The sequence below is a fragment of the Castanea sativa genome, chromosome 12, assembly GCF_040712315.1.
Source record: "Castanea sativa cultivar Marrone di Chiusa Pesio chromosome 12, ASM4071231v1".
Lineage (NCBI taxonomy): Eukaryota > Viridiplantae > Streptophyta > Magnoliopsida > Fagales > Fagaceae > Castanea > Castanea sativa.
The window spans coordinates 3,174,717-3,198,226 of record NC_134024.1 but is presented as its reverse complement, the minus strand read 5'-3'; the positions used below and the strand labels follow the sequence as shown (position 1 = coordinate 3,198,226).

General features: G+C 31.7%; 1 protein-coding gene and 1 pseudogene across 8 annotated transcripts; one reads left to right on the top strand and one right to left on the bottom strand.

Moving 5' to 3' along the window:
- The first annotated feature begins 1,477 nt into the window (after positions 1 to 1,477).
- Positions 1,478 to 23,371, top strand: LOC142619537 (TMV resistance protein N-like). 8 transcript variants are annotated; one of them, XR_012841507.1, is made up of 7 exons: positions 1,478 to 1,700; positions 5,308 to 5,820; positions 16,775 to 17,867; positions 18,013 to 18,228; positions 18,344 to 20,193; positions 20,735 to 21,375; positions 22,579 to 23,371. XR_012841507.1 is itself a non-coding variant. In XM_075792666.1 (5 exons), the coding sequence occupies exons 2-5, from the start codon at positions 5,318 to 5,320 to the stop codon at positions 20,180 to 20,182; spliced, it is 3,651 nt and encodes a 1,216-aa protein (XP_075648781.1). In that variant the 5' UTR covers positions 1,478 to 1,700; positions 5,308 to 5,317; the 3' UTR covers positions 20,183 to 22,567. The 8 variants fall into 8 exon arrangements, 1 of the variants encoding a protein (XP_075648781.1); XR_012841511.1 differs by having other exon boundaries at positions 18,344 to 20,851; positions 21,091 to 21,375; XR_012841510.1 differs by having other exon boundaries at positions 18,344 to 20,851; positions 21,049 to 21,375.
- On the bottom strand, positions 11,127 to 12,387 carry LOC142618405 (uncharacterized; annotated as a pseudogene).
- Positions 23,372 to 23,510: the final 139 nt, after the last annotated feature.

Sequence of the window (23,510 nt, the reverse complement as noted above, 5' to 3'; positions counted from 1 at the left end):
TCCTTTTCTTCAATTAGGTTACAAGTTTTGTTCTTATTACTACAATCTTTCTTCTCTTTCTTCCACCCTCTTATTTTGTAAGGGGCTTCCTTCCTCATTATATATTCTTCCTTTCTCCTTCTCCATCATCCACGTATAGGTCAAGATGTTGGCTTTGATCCCTGTCCCATCAGCACTTTCTTGAAGTCTTTGGGAGTAGTTGTAAGACTACTGACCACTGTTCAGGTATCACTTCCACGTTAATATGGTTAGGGGGTTAGCTGCAAAGTATTCAATGCGGTGGTAGTAGCTTTCTCCTAGATATTTCACAGCCTTCCTTCGTTTTATGCTTCCATGACGTTTACCCTTATTAGTAGAACCTTTTGGAATGTTGCCCTTGATGGCAGACCAATCCTCCTCACCTCTGCTTTGATTAGTCGATGAGGCATTCCTCCTTAGACTATTTTCCACAACTCTTGCAGCTATAACTTGTTCGTGGTATTCTATCTTTTACGCCTTCCCTGTTGCCTCTATGTCTTCGGACCACTAAGTGTCCTCAGACAAGGCCCACGGCCCAACATCCTTCGCTGGGCCTTCATCCCTACAGCTGTCATTTTAGTGTCTCATAATTATCTTCCAATTCGTTTAACATAGTTGAATAATTTTCTCACTTTTGCACCTACTTACTTTGTGTTTAACAATTGATTTGTTGACTCTCTCTTTGATATCAATATGGCAATACCCAATGCCCATTCTTAAATTTATTAGTAGAATAGTTCTAGTTGTTGTTTATGATTTTGCTTTCTTTAAAACATGGAAAGCCCACTTTATATTAAACAACACTATTTTATCATTTTTATTTTATTTTTGCTAAGAAAAACACCGTTTTATAATTTAATGGCACGACAGAGTCGACAATGTTTTGCCATTAAAAAAGAGCTATATATATAATTAAAAAAATTAAATAATTTTTACTTTTTCAACTCCTCTAAATAATACTTGTTTTCCTTCTTTTTGGTACAGCTAGTTAACCTGGAAAAAAGTAATTATTATATATAAATTTAAAAAATATTTGTGACCATCTTAAATTTTTTTAGGCACAACATAATTAAAAAATAATTAATTGAATTTCGAAAAAGATCTCTAAATAAATTTAATACTAGCAATTAAATAAGGAAGTAGTTGGTTTGCCACATGTTCAATCTTTTTTAAAGAAAATTGTTGTTGCACATATGAATATGCACACAACCATACACAGTACAAGAGGCAAAATTTCAGTTCTAATTTTGAAATAGTGAAATTGTGTTTTGTACAAAACATAATTATATTATATTATCAAGAAAGCTCCTGGTAACCTAGCGGCAAGGACACGCTCAATTCCACCAATCCCAGCCCAGGTTCGACCCATAGTAATGCCCTTTTGTTTTTTTCTCTCCTTATTACCAAAACCACGTAGTTTTGGGTTTGCTTTATAACCCTGCTAACCCTATTTTTCAGCATTTGTCTCTCTCACTTCAACAGCATTCGTTCTCCCTTCTCACTCTCCAGTCATTCTCTTCCTCCCCATCTCTCTCTTTCTCTCATAGTTTTCCTCTTCAATTATTGTCTCTCTGTTTTTTCTCTTCTCAAACTGAGCTCACGGAAAGTTTTTTTTTTTAAACCACCAATTGTTCAAGCTTATTCGTCTCCTCGATCTTCACAACGTGATCCGCATACTCAAGGTCCTCTCTTTTCTCTTATTCAATGCTTTGTGTAAATTCTTTGATTTTTTTTTTAATTGATATTTAGTTTGCGATTCAATTTATATTTGGATGATGACAAAGATTTTTATCCTGGGTTTTGTGTTTCACTTTTGTTTTTATAGTATTAGTATCTGAAATTCTGCTCTTATACCAACTGCGATTGTTAAATTACAAACGTTCTTCTCTTAATACTATTTTGTGAAAAGCTAACTGTATATAGGATCAAGAGGATTGATGCTTAAAGAAATCATTGAAAACACACAGGATGCTTTTGTAATGATTTTACGTTAGTTAATTAAATTTCTGCAAAAGTAATAATTATAATAACGTGAGTTAAATAATTTTCAGTTTGAGATTCCCACATCCACTTTGTTTAAAAAATAAACAGAAAAAAAAAAAATGTAGACTTCACTGAAAGCAGAGGATGTGAATGGCCAACAATGCTAGGATCACCACAAAATTCACAATACCCAATTTCACTGCTACCCTTCACTTGGGCCTATCACTATTAATTAATTAATTTTATTTTTTTAATGGCCCATGTGCGAGGTAGTTGGCAAATTGAGTGTAGTTGTAAGATTGTTGTGAATTTTGTGGTGACCTTAGTTTTAGTAATGCCTCCCTCCTCTCTCTCTCACAAACTCGCAAGCAAAAGAAAGAATGGTGATCATTCATTTATTAAACATGAAATTATATAATAGGAATTGAATTATGTGTTGTTTCTACTTTCTAAGAGATAGTGATAGGCCTGTTATCTCTTAGAATAGTGAGCTTTACAAATTACAATCACTGCTGCAAATTCATTTCTCATATTTGTAAGTTTTCACTTTTCATACATGTCCATCTCTTTTATTCAGTACTTTCAGTCAAAGAAATGAAAAGTTTAAACTATAAGAAAATGATGTAATATTTAATAATTTAAACATATACTTTTAACAAAATTTATTATTGATAATGTTCATGTTATAGTTGTAGTAGAAACAGGAGCAAGAAGAGTAAATATAAGGTACAATCACTTTATAAACAAGTTAGAAGGTTGTTGATATTTCTTAAACTTTGCTAACCACTTCACACGATTTAGAAAGAAATATGATGAATAAAGAACACGTGTGTTACAAGAGCATGCGTGCACAAACACATATAAGGCAAGAAATTAATTTTAAATAGAATTGAAAGAGCAAGCTCGCTTAAAGCATTAGTCCCTTATTTTTCAATTTGGCCTTAATATATTGATTATGAAAAGATTGTTTTCTTAAATGATTTAAAGTGCATCATTTGGCTGATAAAAGAAAAATAAAATAATTATGCACTACTTATGTACTTTCTTTAGCAACTTCACCCACTTTTTTGTATTTTTTTGGATAATCACTTCACACACTGCATATGTTAAAGTAATTAGTGGATGTATTATTAGTTGTAAAGTTTCCAGATTCCACTAAGGGGGCATTTGGTTCACCATGATATTACATTATACCGTAATATTACGTTATTGGAATATTACATTAATGTAATCTCAATACAAGAATACAACATTATATTATTTAGGAAGATAATTAGGAAGATAATGAGATTAAGGTGATATGATATATTTTGTAATTTTATATTATGTAATGTTAGAAAAAAAAATAAAAAAATAAAAAAATTTTAATGTCACATTATCGTAATGTGCATTACATCAAGAGCACGTCACAATGAACCAAACTCTCCCTAAAGTGTTTATGTATGTCACATTTGATGGCATCTGGATTCTGAATAGATAGAAAGAAAGCAATATGAATAGAGCTTTGTAGTTTGTCTAAATTAATATAAATAAATAGGACTTTATAGCTGGCCACCTTGAAGTTACTCTTTCTCTTCTTTTCCACCATGCAGAATGTGTAGGAGAAATTGTCATCAAATTTCCACCAAAGTATATACTTTGTAACAGGTTTTAGATGACAAGTTGTTACTTGCTGTTACTAGTTGGCAAAAAAATAATTTCAGTGATGGATTTATGTTAAAAACCCATAACAACCTACCATTTAGAATTTATTGTGAAAAAGTTGCGTGTGGACGTAGCACTTCTCAAAGTACTTATTTAAAAAAAAAAAAAAAAAGTTTCCTCTAGACTAAAGCAAGTAAAAAAGTGGATAAAAAGGAAAAAAGAAGTGTAAATGAAACTTTAGACTAGTTACCAGGAACTTACTTTTCTTCTCTTTTCTTTTCTTAGTGGAGGAGTACATTACTTGCATCCCACGCACCACGCCTAAAGAAACCGAAAAAGAAAAGTCAAGAGTAAATGCATTAAGAAGTCTGTGGTAGTAAACAACAAAGGTGACAGTATTGTCTAAGCACAATAACAAATACAACAGAATAAGAAATTCTTCTATTAGAACTCTATTCAAGAGCGTTGTTTCAACAGGTTTTGTTTCTCTCATTTCACTTCCTCTTTGAAAAAAAAAAATCCACATCAAATCGTTTTTTCTTCTTCCTTACTCTATTTTCCTTTCTTCTTTTTTTCATCAGTGTTAATTGATACCTAATCTATTGGAGATGCTCTTATATGATTAATTCCTTACAATTTGTGTGAAAAAATGCCTTATTTATTGAAGATACTCTTATATGTAAGGGAAAAATTAATTCCTTGCATTATGGAGTGGTTTTTTTTTTTTTTTTTTTTTTGAGAGAGTATGGAGTGGGTAATTACATAGTAAGAAACAATTCATTTTTTTTTTGTATATAAATTAAAATGAGGAAGTTACTAATAGAGAAAGGGTTCTCAACCACAAATCAACAATTTTATTTCTCTCAACGGAATACATTCCCAGAGTAAAATTACCAAACACAATCCTAGTGGATGTATGTGTCACCAAGTTTCCAGTGAAGCATTTATGCTGTTCACATTACATTTGGTATCCAAAGAGGTAGAACAAAGCAATATAAATAGAACTCAGGTTTTACTTCAGAAAATTTTTTATAGAAAAATAAAAAGTACCTCATTTTTTTATTACAGCTTTTTCAATTTTTATCTAATTTTTCATAAAAAGTTTTCTAAAATTGATAATTAATGTATGATGCTCTTATAGTTGGTCAAAATGCAAGATATAATGTGCATACAGATGGGCCCTAATTATTGTGCAACAAACAACGGGTATAGCCTAAGCTAATCACATCATAATGACATATCAGAAAAAGAAAAAATCATGCACTGCTTGTGCCCCTTATTCAGCATTTATGCATATCACATCATAATGGCATCTGAATTCTGAACAGATAGAACAAAAGCAATATGAAAAGAACTTAAGTTGGTCAAAAAGAATAGAAGATAGGACATTACTACTGGAACGAGGAAGTTTCTCTTTCTCCAATTTCTTCTATTATAAACTTTTTCTCGTATCAGATACCCACTCGCGTTGTTTCAAGAGATTTTTTGAGCTTTATAATACTCACTGCAATTCACCAAATCTGCAAGTTCTCACTTTTCTTTCATGCATCCGTATCTTTTATTTCTTTCTTTTCCTATTTCCTAATTTATTTTCCTTGTTATTTGATCTTCCGTTTTAATTGAGTTTACATTTTATCTAAATTGTGATTGAAACTTTATCAGGATATTTTCAATGGCTTCCATGAAGACCGAAAGAGTCTCATCATCTTCCTCTTTTACCCATCGATTGACATATGAAGTATTCCTCAGTTTTAGAGGTGAGGACACTCGCAGTGGTTTTACAAGCCATTTATATACTGCTTTGGATCAAAAGGGCATTTGCACCTTTATAGATGATGAAAAACTTGAGAGGGGAAAATCAATTTCACCTACACTCATGAAAGCAATAAAAGAATCGAGATTTGCTATTGTCATTCTCTCAAAAAATTATGCATCTTCAACATGGTGCCTAGAGGAACTTGAAGAGATCATTGGATGCATAACCAAGACGGGAATGATAGTTTTACCTATTTTTTATAATGTGGATCCATCTGATGTACGAAAGCAGTCAGGAACTTTCAAACAAGCTTTTGATGAACACGAACAACGTTTCAAGGAGAACACAGAGAAGGTGCAGAAATGGAGAGCTGTTTTGAAAGAAGTGGCCAATACCTCAGGATGGCATTTACCAAAGAGGTAATTTAATTCAAAATATTTATGTTTAAATAACATTTAGTTGCTTTGGATGGTTTTAGTTAATGCAAGTCAAGTCCATGATTTTTCAAAACTTACCAACTTGGTCCTAATTATTGTAAGAAATGAGAAAATGAGTAACAGATTAGGGTTCAAGTTGGATTTACCAATTTAGAGACTAAGGTTATGTTTAGTAACAATTTTTTTTTTCTATTTTCAAAAAATTGTTTTTGAGAATATAAAGAAAAAACAATTTTCTTGTATTTTTGAAATCAAAAACATGTTTGGTTAGTTGAAATTAAAAAAAAGTAGTTTTTTTTTAAAGAAATAATAGAAAATACTAAAATATGTTGTTACTAAAATTTGAACTTTAGTCTTAACTCATTAAATGAGACAGATTCATTAAATCAAATGCGTGTTTTCATTAAATTTTAAAATTAGAAATTGAAAACAACATTTTGCATATTTTCAGTTTCTTTCACAAATTGAATTTGAGAACAGTTTTTGTTTTTTGTCTATTTTGAGTTGCCAAACAAGTTTTTTAGTTTTAAAAATAAAAAATTTTTTTTGGAAACAAAAAATAAGGGGAAAAACAGTTACTAAACATACCCTAAGTTAGTTAATTTTAAAAAGTCTTAAATCTAGCCGGCATTAATAAATCTATACCCTTTTAAAACCAACTTTTATTACATAGAGTATAATGTACTCTATACAAATATAAAAACAAAATATTATATGATGGTTTAATCTTTTAATTACTAAAAAAGTTATCATTAAATAGTTAAAAGGTAACATGACAAAATTTGAGGTACAAAATATGATGAGTTTACTTTAAAAGAAAAAGAAAAGAAGAGACTATGATGAGCTTAAACTTATCAAAATAAAAAGATACTATATATATATATATATATAAACAGGATAGAGGAACAATCTTATATGTTGAAAGGTGGGAGAAAAAAGAAGAAGAGTGATGTGTTTTTTTTAGATAGAGATAGTTATATTTTAAAATCAAAACTTCTTATTGATTTTAGTAGTGTAAAATAAAAGTGACTTTAGTTGTGAGTTCATGTGAAAGTATGTTCCCATAAAAGAAATTGTAAAAAAAATTGTGGAATAAATTATGTTCATAGCAAAGTTGTATAATTCCCACTGTGCAAAGATAACATTAAATAACCCACACAATGCGATCTCTCTTAAAAAAAAAAAAAAAAAAAAAAAAAACCATACAATGCGCAGGTATTTTCCTTTTATTATTTATATTAACTACACTGGTTTCCCTCTAAGCAAAGTCAAATAAAGAAAAGGGTAGACAATCCCAAGTTTTGCCATTACAATCAGAAATCACTTCTTGCTTACGTTTTATTGAAATTATTACACACAAACAACTATGTAAAGAAAGGTACGTTAGGCCCTTTTGTAGTTGTACTCTGGTTAAATAATGTATTATAAACCCGGTTTAAAATATTAATATTATTATTTTCGTGTGTGTTCTAACAAGTATTACTGTTTACAAAAAAAAACTATGTAAAGAAAAAGGTAATTTAGATATAAGACGCTTTCACAATAAAGTTTAATTATGTTAGGAAGAGTGTATTAAACCAGGTCAATATTTTTATTCTGTTTATATTGACCACATGACATAAGGAGATAAAAAAAACAATAATAATAAATAACTGGACATCCATTGGACCCAATCACAACCTTTAGAAACCATATAAAATTGCCTGGTGCACAAAATTTAATTTACTCAATAAAATTCAATACGAATACAAAATCATGTGAAAGCAAATCTTCAATTACAAGGTCATGATTATATATATAGATAACGGTTTAATAGTAATTTTGTTATAAAATGATTCTATTGTTATAAAATAACTGGACATCCATTGGACCCAATCACAGCCTCTAGAAACCATATAAAATTGCCTGGTGCACAAAATTTAATTTACTCAATAAAATTCAATACGAATACAAAATCATGTGAAAGCAAATCTTTAATAGTAATATTTTTATAAAATGATTCTATTCTTTTCTCTCTATGTTACTTCCAAATAGATTATTTACTTTCATTCCTTTATTTTAAAACATCCAAGCAAAATTGCTTAATTCTCTTTCATTCTTTCCAAGTAAGATTCATTTCTCTTCTATTCTTTAATTTCCAAATAAAAAAATCCCTTCCATTCCTTCCCATTACATAAATACATTCTATTCCTTTAAAATTTACTCATTTCATTCCTCGAGGAACTCTCAAACGAAGTGTTATGTTTTATTTTTCCTTTTGTGGTCCTTTCTTCATGGTATATAATCACTCCATAACCCAATGAAGAAGATGGGTTATTATGTTCATATTTGTGCTGGTACATGCATTTCATTTTTGCATCTGTTTTTGGGTCTGAAAGTATTAACTACTTCTTGATGGTTGTGTGGTCCGGATGTTTTTTTATTGTACACTTCTTTTTTTCTTTTGCTGTTGTTAGCATAACCGAACTTTAATTTTGATGTTTTTCATGTGTTATAAGTGATATGCACCTTCCTGATAATTATCATTTGGAACTTTGTTGTTTTTATGATAATCCATAAATTTGGATGTATACATTCACACAATTGGATTTATTGGTAACGATAGAATTTTTTAAATTTGCAAACATTGTGTGGCTTTTGTAAAGTGTAAGTCTTTATTGTATAGTAATTTAGTGATGAAGAGAGGGTTATCTTTTAAAATCAAATTATTCTTAATTACATTTAAATTAATGAAGGAATTAAGGATAGTTGAAATCTGGAAAATCAAAGAGACTTATATAAGCAATCTAAAATTTAAGATAAAGCAACAAACAAAAACTACCGTTGTAAAATTACTACAAAAGAGTCTTAAAAGAATAAAATTAATTTTCTCAAAAAAAGAATAAAATTAATTATATGATTCTGTCTGAAATTTCTTTTCTATCTAATTCACAACACAAATTAAATATGAGCCTTTTATCATGGTTCTACCATCGTTTGATTCAGTATGACATTTTGTTTATTCAATATCATCCAATGATGATCAACTGACATCAATATAGATTCTCAAAAAACTGACATCAATATAAGCTGCAAAATTCATTTTGGCCAATACATTATTCTAAACTTGGCCGAACTCATTACCACACTTCCATCCTTTTTCTTAAAAAGAACTTCTATTTTCATGATTTTAGGCATCCAGCTTATGCATCTTTCCAAAATAATTAAATTTCAGCATCATGAATTTGATAAATGACTCATCTTGCCATCCCCAAAGCTTATATATACTCTTTGAAAGATGACAATAAAAGATTCCAATGATAGTGAAAAGTAATTTAATTAGACCAATTCAAGTTTTTTTTTTTTTTTTTTTTTTTTTTTTTTTTTTTTTTTTTTTTTAAATAGGGCTGCTCTACACTGGAAAAAAGTTAAGTTGAAAGATCCTAATTCAAGATATATTCATGAAGAAATAAAATTTCTTTAGGATCTAACCATGAAATGAGTTCAATAAAGCAAGTATAACATAAATCAAATTTCTACAATAATACAACAAATAATAAAGTCCTATATATAGATCTTAACATAAAAGATGACTATGCATAAATTGCTCATATTATATGAATAGCAAAGAATAAACTCAACATCACAAATAAGACATTTAAGATGTGATGTCCTGTGTATTAATTGTCACACCCATGTGGGGTCACTAGAAAAAGAAAATGACCGCCATCTTCCATTTAGACCCGTAAAGTAGGGCTTATATGTTGGATTTTTAGAAACATCAAGAGGAATGAGTGTTATTTATATAAATGTTTGGGAGGAGTGTCATCTCAATAAATCTCAAGGAATGTTGTATTAACCCTAATTTTAATTATTATAGCATATGATATGATATGATTTTGACAAAAGCTTATATAATTTTAATGTGAATGTTTTGGTGACAAGAACTAAATGACTACTTATTACAAAATTCTAAAACTCTCATGTATTGTACCAAATATCTTACAATTTCACATGGAATGATTTTTTTTTTAGACAAGCATGAGTCATAACTTATGTCAATTTATGAAACTTTTAGTTAATTGTAACTCATTAATGGCACAAATTGAAATAATTAAAAAAAATTAATGGTTTTTGTTACAAATTTTAAAGATTTTAGAGTTTAATTTAGGGAGGTTATGTAATTTATAGAATTCTTTAATAAATGCTAGCCACTTGGTGCAAGAAGAGTGCAACCACTAGAGAGGGGATCACGATACACATGTTATAACTCTTTGACGATTTCACACCTCTATAATTTTTTTTTTTGGATGATTTACCTCTATAAATTATTATTTGATAAAAATTTGAAAATCAGATCATTACATTATTACATGTATTTGTTGCTCTTAATGTACACGTCAAATTTCGTGTTACTCAGATATTATTTGCTGCTATTTGATCCACAATATAATTTTTAAGTTAAAAAAATTTAAATAAATAAAAAACTTGAAATTTTTACAATTTATGATGAGATAGTTACTAATTTTCGATCATCTTAATATTTAGCAAATATGGAGGGTAGAAATAAATAATATTTTTTTTGACAAAATATAATCCAATTTTTTTTTTTTTTTTGTGAAATATAATCTAAATGTTAATTTTTCAAATTACTCTTTTAATGAAAATTTAAGGGTGATGTTAACATAATATAGAGTCACATCTAGTGTAACCTTTTTGAATGCTATGTCACTCCATTAACTTCTTATTAGATTAATATTTTGACAATTTTGCTGTTATTTTAAATTGAAATAATGAAAAAAAGAAAGAAAAGAATATGCCATTACTTAAAGTTTGACATAGATGCTAAACTTGAATGAGGTGGAAGCTCAAATGAAAAAAAAATATTAAAATACGCTATTTGGCAGAATCTCATGCATTCTCACATGAGGTATATATATATATACACACTAGTTATTGGCCCGTGCTTTGCACGATTTTTTATTTCAACTTATTATAATATATAAATATTATAAGTAAACATATTAAAAAATAAAAAAGAAGTATTTATTTGAGAAGAGATGTTATTGTTATATACTTGGGCTTTTTATTGTTATTTTATTTGGTTTTCCATTAATTTAAGTTTGACTCTAATTAGAATGTTTTGTTTATATATATATATATATGGGGCAAATGCTCAAATAAACTATAATGAATATGTTAAAATATAATAAGCAAATTATTTCAACAAAAAAATGTAAAAAAAAAAAAGTCTAAACACCAATAATTAATAATAGAAATGGTATTAGATTTGCCATATAAAAAAAAAAAAACAATTATAACCTTATCTACGGAGAACATCAACAGTTATAGAACTTCATCAACATTAAGATAAATGGTGTGGAAAGTTTTGTACCTCTTCTTTTATCATTAATTAAAAATGAAGTTTCAAAATAGAACTCCATCAACATCAAGAGAAGGGAAACTCATGGATTCCATGTCTCTCTCTCTCTTGGCTTCAAAATTTTGTTGAATATCTCAGTGACTTTCTATCTATGAAGAATATCAACAACAATGTTAAAATAAGGGATAATTACAGTAAACCCACCTGTGGTTAGGCTCGTTTTCACTTTGCCTACCCGTGGTTCAATTATTTACACTTTGCCCACCTGAGGTGCCTTCCTTTAGGGATCTGTTACTCACCTCTCTTATCGACTAGTTGGGCCTTCGTAACTTCCATGTGGAGACTCTGTAGTCCAACATCCCTTTCAGTAATTTTATTTCATTGTCGTCGCTCCACAACCTCTGGAAAAGCTTCTTCTATTCCCCACCACCACTTTGGGATTTTGGTTCCGGGTCTGAGTCTTTCTTCTTGACCTGCTTCAACTTCGACAGCATCGTTTCCGTTTCACTATTTGGACGCTTCTTGTTCTTGATGGTGGAGGATCTTGTGGATCTGGCTTGTGTGGCTTTTACTGGAGTGGATTCGGGTTCCATGGGTCCGGATGATGAAGGATGGGGTTTAACTGGTGGAGGGGATGGTAAAGATTCAATTTTAGCTTCTTCTTTAGATGAACTTTGTTCTCCTCCTCCTTCAACTTCTTCTTCTTCTTGTTCTCCTCCTCCTTCAACTTCTTCTTCTTCTTGTTCTCCTCCTCCTTCTTGTTCATCTTCATCATCATCAGAGAAAGTTTCTTCTTCTTCTTCAGTAGAAGATGAAACAACTGGTGTATCATCCAGATGAGATGGGTGTTCTTTTGGCTTGAATTTCTGGCTTTCTTAGTGCTAATCACGATCATGATCTGGGTTGAGGAGCTGCAAGGAGAGCCGTCGGATTAAGTTTCGTTAGGTTGCTTATTTAGGTGTTTTGCTACTGTGGCTGGGATTTAGAGTGGGTTTGAAGTTGGAATTGGGGGTGTGTTTGAAGTTGGAAGTTTCCTTTCCTTTCCTTAATTGGTGGTGTTTGGTTGTGCAGAAAAGGATTGAGAATTAGGAGAGGCACAAACAGCACCTAGGGTCACCACCACGCCACCAAACCCATGGCTGATCCACCACAATCCAAACCCATGGCTGGATTTCTTATTACCTCATTCTTTGGTTGTTGATTGCTTATCTCTATCTCACTCTCTTTTGTTAATAAAGTTGCTGATTGTTTTGAGATTGTTGGTCTTCTTGTAAAAATTGGTTCATAATTTTGAGATGTTATGAGATTGTTGATATTGATATAGATTAAAAGTGATTTCATTGAGCCTTTGATCTGTATGCTATTCCTGTGTTTTGTTCTCAAAGAAGTTCTTAAGCAATAAAAAATCCTAACTTTTTGATCTTTGTTATGTTTGTTTTTCCCTAAAAATGTGTTTTTCTAACGGTGAGGGAGAGGTGGGTAACAGATCCTTAACAGAAGGCACCTGAGGTGGGCAAAGTGTAAATGATTAAACTACGGGTAGACAAAGTAAAAATGGGCCTAACCACAGGTTTATTATAATTATCCCTTAAAATAAACTATTTTATATTTATATTATTTATCAAAGAAAATAGGAAATAACCTCAAAAAGGAAAAGAAATTTGATAAAATATAGAGAGGAAAAAATAGAAATAACTTGAAGAAAAAAATGAGAAGTTAATAAAGCCATACTTTTTTTGTCAGGATTCTTTTGTTACAATTGGGGTTCATTGTGTTATATGTTAATATATTGTGCAATTATCATCTATTAATAAAATTTGAGGTTTTCATTTTTTAGTTTTTTGAGAAGATGAGTAGGCATAAGTTACAATACTAAAGAAAATGAGGAGTCATGAGTTACAAAAGATGATAACACTCATTGATTTTTTTTAGGGTAAATTACATAGTTGGTTCCTATCATTTGCATCATATTTCAATTTGGTCTTTAACCTTTTAATTGTGTTAATTTGGTCCTTAACTTTTTTAGTGCTGTGTCAATTTAGTCCATGTCGTTATCTCTTGGATGAAAAAAACTGATGTGTTAAACAGGATAATAAAAAATTATTTTTCCTGTTACACCAATTGGCAATAGTACCGCCTCGTAGATAAAAATAAAATAAAAAATAAACTCAAATTTTCTTTTCTTACGCAAGTTCATGTTTGAGAAAATTCTAAAATCTCTTATCCTCTCTTTAGTAAGATTAAATCTCCCTCAGGGCTAACTCAACTAGAAAAGAAAAAGAAAAAAGTCATGATTTGCCTTGATTTGTAAAGCAACGATGGTTAAAATCTAAGTCTAGGAAAAACAATTGGTTCATACGAAATAGATAAGCGATTTGGTTTCTTAGTTGGATTTGTTGCAAGACTTTTACATGCTCATTGCAAATCTAGCTTGTTGACTTAAATTTATTTTAGGGTTGTTAACATCTGTCTAATGATTAGTTTGTGGCTTACCGGAGAGTCCTTGGGCTGCCTCTACTCTTTGTCTAATTGGGTGAAAGAAAATAAAAACAAAGTTTAATGAAATATATACTTTAATGTAGCACCAAAAAAAATGGTATGATCAAATGTTTTGAGTCTTCAAGTGCAATAGTGAAAGTAAGTGCAAGTGCAATAGTGAAAGTGTTGACCATCTTTTCCTTCATTGCCCGGTTGGTTTGGAGTTGTGGGATATGGTTTTTGGTTTATTTGGAGTTTGTTGGGTTATGTCAATGTCTGTTGTTGGGCTATTGACTTGCTAGCAAGGTTGTTTTAGTCACCATCATAATGGATATATATGGAAGACCGTTCCTCATTGTTTGGTGTGGTGTATTTGGAAGGAGAGAAATAGTAGGTGTTTTGAAGACAATGAGAGTTTCATGCCTGATCTCAAGCTTCTATTTTTCCGAACCTTACTTGACTGGTTCTCTGTGTGGAGAAACCAACATTTTTCTTCTATTTTGGATTTACTTTTTTAATGTTTGTTTTTGATTTGCTCACCCGTGTATACTCCCTGTGTACTTGAGTGTCTCTCTCTTTTTAATATTAATGAATCTTTATTACTTATAAAATAAAATAAAAAATTGGATAGCCATTAGATAATTGCATGAGAGTGAAGATGAGGGAGAACCGGAGAAGAGAAAGAGATATAATACAAGAGAGAGAGAGAGAGAGAGAGAGAGAGAGCGAGAGAGAGAGAGAGAGAGAGAGAGAGAGAGGGGGGGATTTTGGGATTTTCCTCAAACTTGAACTCACGTAAGAACATAAAATTTGGGTTTTTTGGTTTTGTTAATTTGATGTGGAGATATGGTTGGTAGTTGAAGCTATAGGAAAATTTATTTTTTATTATTCTGTTTGGCACATTAGATTTTTCCATTTAAGAGAGAACAGTAGGGACCAAATTAACACGGCACTGAAATGTTAAGAACCAAATTAACACAATTAATAGGTTAGGGACTAAATTGAAAAATGATGTAAAGGATAGGGACCAATTATGTAATTTACCCTTTCTTATTATAGAAAATAAAACCCATTAAATTGTAGTTCTTTAAAAAAAAAAAATTATTATTCAAACTTAGATTACATCTTCTTCTTATATCCTCCATGCTTGCAAAATTTTTAGAAAATTAAAGATCAATAGCTATGGTATTAATAAATTGTTTAAATTGCTAGTTTTTGTCATTCAAAATTATGTATAGTAAAATATAAAATATAAACTTATAGATCATATAGTAAATAATATTTGATTGACACAAAATTTGACATGTATATTAAGAGTATAAAGAACATACAATTTAATGGTTAGATTTTCAAAATATATAGTAATATTTATTTTATTGAGTAAGTTTGTAGCCTTAGGTTACAACCAATTTTGTAACTAAACTTTGTCTATAGTAAATTGTAATTTATAATATATTATGATATATATATATATATATATATATAGAGAGAGAGAGAGAGAGAGAGAGAGAGAGAGAGAGAGAGAGAGAGAGAGGATAAAATTTAGGTATTGTACCATATATGCTGTTTCTTAGGTTCTCATCTTAAGATTTAGCCTTGTAGCTATATAACTAAAAAATATACTTCTATCTCATGAGAAAAAATTCACATAGCCAAATTTTAAGAGGGGAACGTAAGGAACAACACATAAGTACTATACCTAAATTTTACCCATATATATATATAGACACACACAAGCACGATAAGTATAAGTACTTGTGGGACGTGGAGGGGCAAGAGTCGGAGTTCAAGTCTCCAGGGAAGAGCTTCACACACATATACATCTAGATTAGGTTAGAGTAAAATTTCTATCTTGTATATAAAAAATAAAAAAAAAACTTTTAAGAGTTTTAAATGCAAAATATTTATAACATACCATTAATTTAGGATTAAATGTATTGCCACATGTCAAATGTGATATGTTATGAACAAATTGCTACTTGTCATGTGGCACTATTAGTCCATGTCATTCTAAATATATAAAAAATTGTGCCACTTGTCATTGTTTTGTGCATCCACCAGTTGTAGGATCCAATATATATATATAAAAGAGGATTCGCCTCTTTAAACTGGACTTTTATGTAGTTTTAAAATACCTTCATTAATAAAGGGTAATTTCATTTAATAATAGAGTCATAAATGTCAAATAACAAATTTGATTTTGAATTCAAAAAGAGAATTTTTAAAATTTAGGATTTTTTTTCTTCCACGTTCAAAAAAGAAATTACAATTACGGCTTATCTTTGAAATTTGTCTTTTTGCCCACGGCAAATGCTTTGTACCATGACTCTTTACATATTAATGAATGATTGAAATCTTTGCTCTCAAATTTATCTTTTCATTTGTTTGAAAAAAAAATGTATTTCTAAATTATAATAGATGCAAATTATTAATTTTTACCAAAAAAATAGAAGCGGGTGATTGTGCCACTTGTTGTGTGCATCCACTAGTTGTAGGATCCAATATATATATATATATATATATTTGAAAAGACTTTTATAATATATTATAGATAGATAAATAGATAGATAGAGATTGATATTGATTTTGTGGTTGCTTGTTTTCCCTCTCTTTCATAGATTTTCTTCTTCTTCCTAACTCCCTAGAAATTTAAGCTCTAGTTTGAAGAGCCATGATCTTGGGAATTAGGGAAGCGTTTTAGACGAAATTATACATAAAGAGGTAAAACATGTTAAAGATTGAGGATGTAAAATCTAGGAACCTTCAACCACAATAATTGAAGAAAATTAAGAAAGGAATCAAGGAACGGTCCATAATTGTATTATTAAAAATGAACGATAGTTTCCCGATACTTATATGGATAGTTCTTTGGATTTTGTTTCTCCAAAGAAAAAAAAATCTTTGGATTTTGGTCTGAAGCATTCAATTGCATTATTATAAAAAATATATATATATATATTTATATATATATATATATATATTTATATATAAAATAGAGGCATTCAATTACATTTATTTGTCCCAATTTCAGTTTTAAGCTACTAAACTTAATGTCATAGATTCAGATTCATAGTTATTGTTCTTTCTTCTCTGTAGGTCTGAGGTAGAATGTATCCAAGACATTGTGGAAGTGATATTAAATAAATTGAGTAATACCTTCTCAGAACATACCACGGGACTAATAGGAATGGAATCCCGAGTTGAGAAATTGAAGTCACACTTAGCTATAGAGTCAAATGATGTTCGCATTATAGGAATTTGGGGGACAGGAGGAATGGGCAAGACAACTCTTGCAAGAGTTGTTTATAGAATGGTTTCCAATAAATTTGAAGCTTGCTGTTTCATTGCTAATGTTAGGGAAGAATCTAAAAAATGTGGTTTATGTAAGTTACAAAAAATACTTTTGAAAAAACTTTTGATGCTCAAAAATTTGAATGTACAAGATGTTGATGATGGAGTTCGAATGATCAAGAATAGGTTACGTAACAAAAAGATTTTTCTTGTTATTGATGACGTAAATGAATTAGACCAATTGAAAAAGTTAGTTGGGGAGCGTTGTTGGTTTGGTTCAGGTAGTAGAATTGTGATAACAACAAGAGATAGGCATTTGTTGGTGAATCATGAAGTAACTGAAATATATGAGGCTGAAGTATTGAATCATGATGAAGCTCTTAAACTTTTTAGTTTGAAAGCTTTTAAAATGGACCATCCAATTGAAGATTATGGAAAGCTATCTCAAGCTTTTGTAGATTATTCTAAGGGGCTTCCTTTGGCCCTTGAAGTTTTGGGTTCTTTCTTGTTCAAAAAAAGCATTGATGAATGGAAAAGTGAATTGGATAGGCTCATGATTGAATTTTGTGACAGAGGAATTCTCAATGTGCTTCGAATAAGTTTTGATGAACTAGGTCAAACAGAGAAGGATATTTTCTTAAATATTGCATGCTTTTTTAATCACAAGAAACGAGATGACGTCATAAAAATGCTAGACTATCTTGGGCTTCATGCTATAATTGGATTGAGGGTTCTTATTGATAAGTCTCTCATTAAATTGCATGAAAATCTATTGTGGATGCATGATTTATTACAAGAAATGGGTCGAGATATAGTTTGTCAAGAGTGCAAAGATCCTGAGGAACGTAGTAGATTGTGGTCATTTAAAGATATCGACAATGTGCGGGTAGAAAATACGGTAAGGGGTTATTGAAAGAAACTAATAAGCATATATTTTATTATATTATTCAACATAATTTTTTTTATAAGTAATAATGGAGTTTAAATTATATTATTCTAGTAATTATACATTTTATACTAATCCCTCTTATTTTTATTATTAGGGAACAAAGCAAATTCAAGGCATAGTACTAGAGATGCATGAACCAAAAAATGTAGATTGGAATCCTGAGGCCTTTTCAAAGATGCGAAATCTAAAATTGCTTAAAATTTGTGGTGTTCAACTTACACATGATCTCAAACATCTTCCTACAAGCTTAAGAATTCTTGATTGGAGAGGGTACCCTTCAAAATCGTTGATATCAAGTTCCCAATCAAAGGTAATTTAGGTACCTTTATACTACTTTTTTTTTATTTTATATATATATATAATAAGTTTGTTTGTAGAAGCTAATTGTTTTACTATTTTCTTTTTCTTTTTTTGGCTTTTAAAAGAGTTTTGAGGATTTGAAATTCATTGAGCTGAGTGAATCTCAAAAACTTATTGAAGCCCCAGACATCATTGAAGTCCCAAATATTGAGAGTTTGGTTCTTGTAGGTTGCATAAATTTACGTACTATTCACCCATCAATTGGAATTCATAAAAAGCTTACCATTCTTAATTTACAAGGATGCAAGAACCTCACAAGTCTTCCAAGCAAGTTTGAAATGGAGTGTCTTGCGGACCTTGATCTTCATGGTTGCTCAAAAATAACAAAAATTCCAGAATTTGGGAGAAACATGAAACGTGTACAGAGTCTTCTATTGAGTGCTACTGCAATTACAACACTGCCCAAGTCAATTGAGCATTTGACCGACCTTGTTATTTTGAATTTAAGTGACAGCAAAAATCTTGTGTGTTTACCTCATACAATTTTTAATTTTAAGTTTATTAGATACGTCATTCTTGCGAGATGCTCAAAACTGGATACACTGCCAGAGAACCTAGGGAATGCTGAAAGTCTACAGCGGTTGGATTTGAGAGGAACTGCTATAAGAAAGGTCCCTCCTTCCATTGGTCTCTTAAAAAAACTTAAATCGCTATCTATCCATGGATGTAAGGGGTTATCATCTAATAAATTGTGGTATAAGGTCCTCCCGTTTTATTCAATGCCAACAAGTCCTGATCCCATGGACTTGCTATTGTCTTCTCTATCTCTATCAAATTGTGCATCTTCTTTGACTAGCTTGTTTTTGAATGACTGCAATCTCAAGGCAATCTCCAATGACATTGGTTCCTTATTCTCTTTAATGTGGTTGGATCTAAGTGGAAATGATTTTGTTTGCCTTCCAGAAAGCATCATTCAACTTTCAAAATTGAAATTGATGAACTTGAATAATTGCACAAGTCTTCGATCATTGCCAAAGCTTCCATTGAATATTGCCGAAGTTGAGGCAGAAGGTTGTATCTCACTGGAAATGTTAACAGATCCATTAAAACAAAGAGATTCATTGGAACCATCTCTCTATCTTCGAAATTGCTTTCAATTGGTTGACAATCAAAGTTGCATAGATTGGTTTATCTTAGGGATAAAAAAGTCCCTCAAGCTCTCTCCCTCTCTCCGTCTCTCAATCCTAAAAGATTCATATAACATTGTTATTCCTGGAAGTGAAATTCCTGAGTGGTTTAGCCACCAAAGCATGGGGAATGAAGTGAAAATAAAACAACCTTCTCATTTGTATAAGAAGGTGGGAATTGCTATTTGCGTTGTGTTTTGTACGCATTATGTTGTTCCAAATCAAATTTACTCTCTTCCCTGTTCGTTGACAGTCAATGGAAAAACACTGCCTTTTAGTAGCTGTTCCTTAATTGATAAGGTTTTATCAGATCACCTTTGGCTAGGCTATGTGGCTACTCAATTCTTAGACGAGGAATTTAATAAATTATGGTCGGGAGGTGATGCGAATGGATTCTGTCAGATTGGAATTGAATTTCGAACCAAAGACTCAATCTGGAAGGTAAAAAAATGCGGGTTGCGTGTGATTTATGAAAAAGACATAGAAGATCTTGACCGAACAATGGTCCAGTATAGCAACAACAGCATCACTCCTTATGGGGACTTGGATGTTTTCCATCACAATTTCAACAATTCGACAGTGGTAGTGGAATGTCACAAAGTCAAGTGCAGTCGTGATGATTGTGACGGGGCTGGACCTAGTGGAGAAGGAAGCTCTAATGACATACCAAACCCAAAAAGGATTAAATGGCACACAGAAACCCATGGTAACTCTGATTCTGAAGAGTCAAGTGAGTACAAGGATTGTGCTGAAGAGTTAAGTGACTGTGATGCTTAATCAACGTTTCAGTAAGTCACTGTCTTTCCTCTGTTGGTTTTTGCATTTTCTTTTTCTTTTAGTGTACAGTTTTTAATGGATTACCCACCACATGTTTGAGTAGAGTTGTCAATGAGACTCCTAGCTATTTGACAACAATGAATGACAAGAAAATGCTTCTGTTGGTGTTTTAAAAGCAGAAGAAATAATGTGATTAAAAGTGAGTAAACATCAAAACTGGAAGTTTTTGCTTCCAAATCTCATCTTAAAATGACATCTTTTTCCTTTGCATTTTCTTAGCTAGACTTTTTCTTTTCTTTTCTTTTCCCCTATTCTTTTTTCCTCCCCAGACATTTAGGAGCTTAACAGAATGAATATATATATATAATGTCAAGTAATGGAAAGGGTACCATAGCCTGTCACATGCATTGCCTCCTTCATCTATAATATAATTACCTCATTGATCTATGATATTAATACTTTAAACCTCATTTTATAATTGCTCTTTACTTATGGAAGTATTTGACATATGATTATTGTTCTTTGGCTCTTGATGTTCTTGAAATTTTCCAGGCTCATTTCAGATCATGACCAAGTCCAACCACCCATGCCCATTTCACATGTTCATCTTTATTGTAATTAGACCCATGCAAGCAAGCAAATATTTAACAAGATTGAAAATGGGATAAGGTAGTATGCTAGATTTGTAAACCCTGCTTTACTTGTTATTTTCATTTTGATGCATTACGCCTACAAGTATATACCTTTATAGTAAATTGATAATATACCTTTGTAGACATCCAAGTATATACATATGGTTCCAATTTTTTTGCATGTCAACAAAGGTGTTCTATGAAACTGTTTAGGTTTTGTAAATATTGTGGCAGATGTGCTAGTCAAAGATACTTTTAGCTCGGGTGGATGTGCAGGGTAACTAACAGTTCAAAAAACAAACATTAGCCTAAACAGCCAAGATAAGCAAATCCAGACCTTCAAAGAGGGTTCAACTGCAACCAATCCCATTAGAGGAGAGCTGCAAGGGTAGGGGATGGAAATAGCGGGGATCCAATTCCTTTTTAAAAAATAGAGAATGGTCATGTTCATAGCTGCTTGTGAGTAGTCAAGCGAGTGATTAGTGACTTGAGATTTTTTCATTGGAAGTAATTTTGTGATGTGGCCCAGAAGGTTAATCAACTTTTTTCTCTTTATCACCAGTAAGTCACCATCCTTCTTAATTTGAGTTTTGTTGGTTGATGCATCATCACTTTCCCTTACCATTGGCATATACTTATACTTTTTTGGTTAATTTTAACTTCAGAATAGTTTCTTGCCAGTTGTACCTTAGTTAATTATTGGCACTTATTCAAACTCCCATCTAGTTTGTTTCCTTAATCAAAAAAGACAAAGTAATACTCCTAGCTAATTTAATATGCATATAAAAAACAGTCTTATGAAATAAACAATGATTAGGGTCATCTTGGTTTAGTGATTGTGTTACTTGTTTTGTGCTGGTTGCCTCCTTGATGTTGGATTATTGGACTATTTCATGAGGTGAAACTATCACATGGCCAAGAGACAAAAATATAAGTGCAGTCTGTTGTATGTCTTTACTCTCTCGTCATTTTTAAAAAAAATTTCAAGGTGCAAAAACAATATATGCATGCCACTGCAAACATTACAATCGAAATTAAATATTGAAAAGATGGACGCAAGATGCAAAGGCTGGTTCTATCAAGGACTATCATGGCATTGATATTAAAGGTAATGCTCAAGAGTCGATAGGAAAACGCTACTATTATTTGAGTCACAATGCTCGTGAAATTTCCACACTTGCAGCAGAGAATAAGATAATGTATGAACATACCAAAGAATGTTTTGAAAAATTAATGAGGGATTTGTAAGAGATTAGAAAAAAAAAAATGTCATTCGAATAATATGGAGAGTTGCATAGAGGTCCATGGTGATGTTATTGTTGGGCTTTGGAGAATTTAGTTGTGTTTGATCCGGTTGACGACTAGACCCGACTCAAATAATGTTGCGTGGTTTTTAATGGGAGATTTTCTAAGGCTTAATCCATGGAGCGGAGGTTTGAGCCAAGAGGCCCAAGCCAGAGATTTTTGGCCCGTTTTGTAGCCCATTGTGAATCTTGTGTGCAAGATGTAGAAAACTTTTTTTTTTGTGATTAGGGTTTATTGTTATCGGTTTTTTGAGAGAGAAAACAAAAACTGTAGCCGCACTTTGAATTTTTTTCCTGATAATAGTGAAATACCTGCAACTCCGTGGATATAGGCAAATTGCCGAATCACGTAAATACTGTCTTGTGCGTGTGATTATTTTTTTCTTTGGCGTGTGTTTTTCTCTATATTTTGTTTCTCACATGTTGGGATTTCATGGTAATTCCCTACAATTGGTATCAGAGCCCATGGTTGTGTGCGGTGAAGGTGGTGAGGTGTGCATGGTCCTTACTCAACAAGGACAGAGAAAGCCTAAAAGGTCCACACACAAAGATCTTGGATGACGCAAGCGGATGTGTCAATAATTAGGGCGGACGTGGCAGAATGATGTCAGCAATGACGTCCGCAGGCTGCTATTGGCGCGTGGAAGCATGTGAGGGTGCGTGATCAACAGTGGTGGCGCGTAAGGGTGCGTGGCAGTACTACCGAGATTAGCAACGGCACGTGGAGGTGTGTGGCTTTCGACGCAGATTACTTTGGAGGCGCGTGTGAACTTCGTTGGCTGCGGGACTTCCACGAGTGAGTAGATCGGCACAAGACGATCTCAGTGGTACTTGCAGAAAATTAATCGAAGTAATTTTGGAGTCGGTGATGAGAAGAGCAGTGGTCTTTGTGGTGTAGGACTCCTCAACGGCAGCGGTTACAGGTCCGGAACCTAAGGACGACGGTTGGGAGACGTCGGAGGTTCAACGGCGAAAGGCTGCAGCTGCTATGACGGCAGAAGTGATGTTGAGAATGGAGTAACACCAATAAAGACAAGATTGCTAGGAAAAAGTTAGAGCAGTAGCTCTGATACTATATTAGAAATACTGAATGACTGTATTGTATTTTTCCACTAAAGAATATACATGTATGTCTTTTATATAGGAGGCATAGGAGTGCAGTATAAGTAAAGTGTAGTACAAGAATGTGTGCTATACAAGTAATTTAGTTGGGCCTAAAGCCCATAACACTATACACGTTAACAAATCTCTTGCTGACAATAATTATAAAAAAAAAAACAACAACAACAACAACAACAACTAGGATTGCGTTCTTGGTTTTCTTGTTTTTCTATAAAAAAAAAAAAAAAAAATTCACTAATGACCTGTTTGGTAGAGTGGTTTAAACCTACT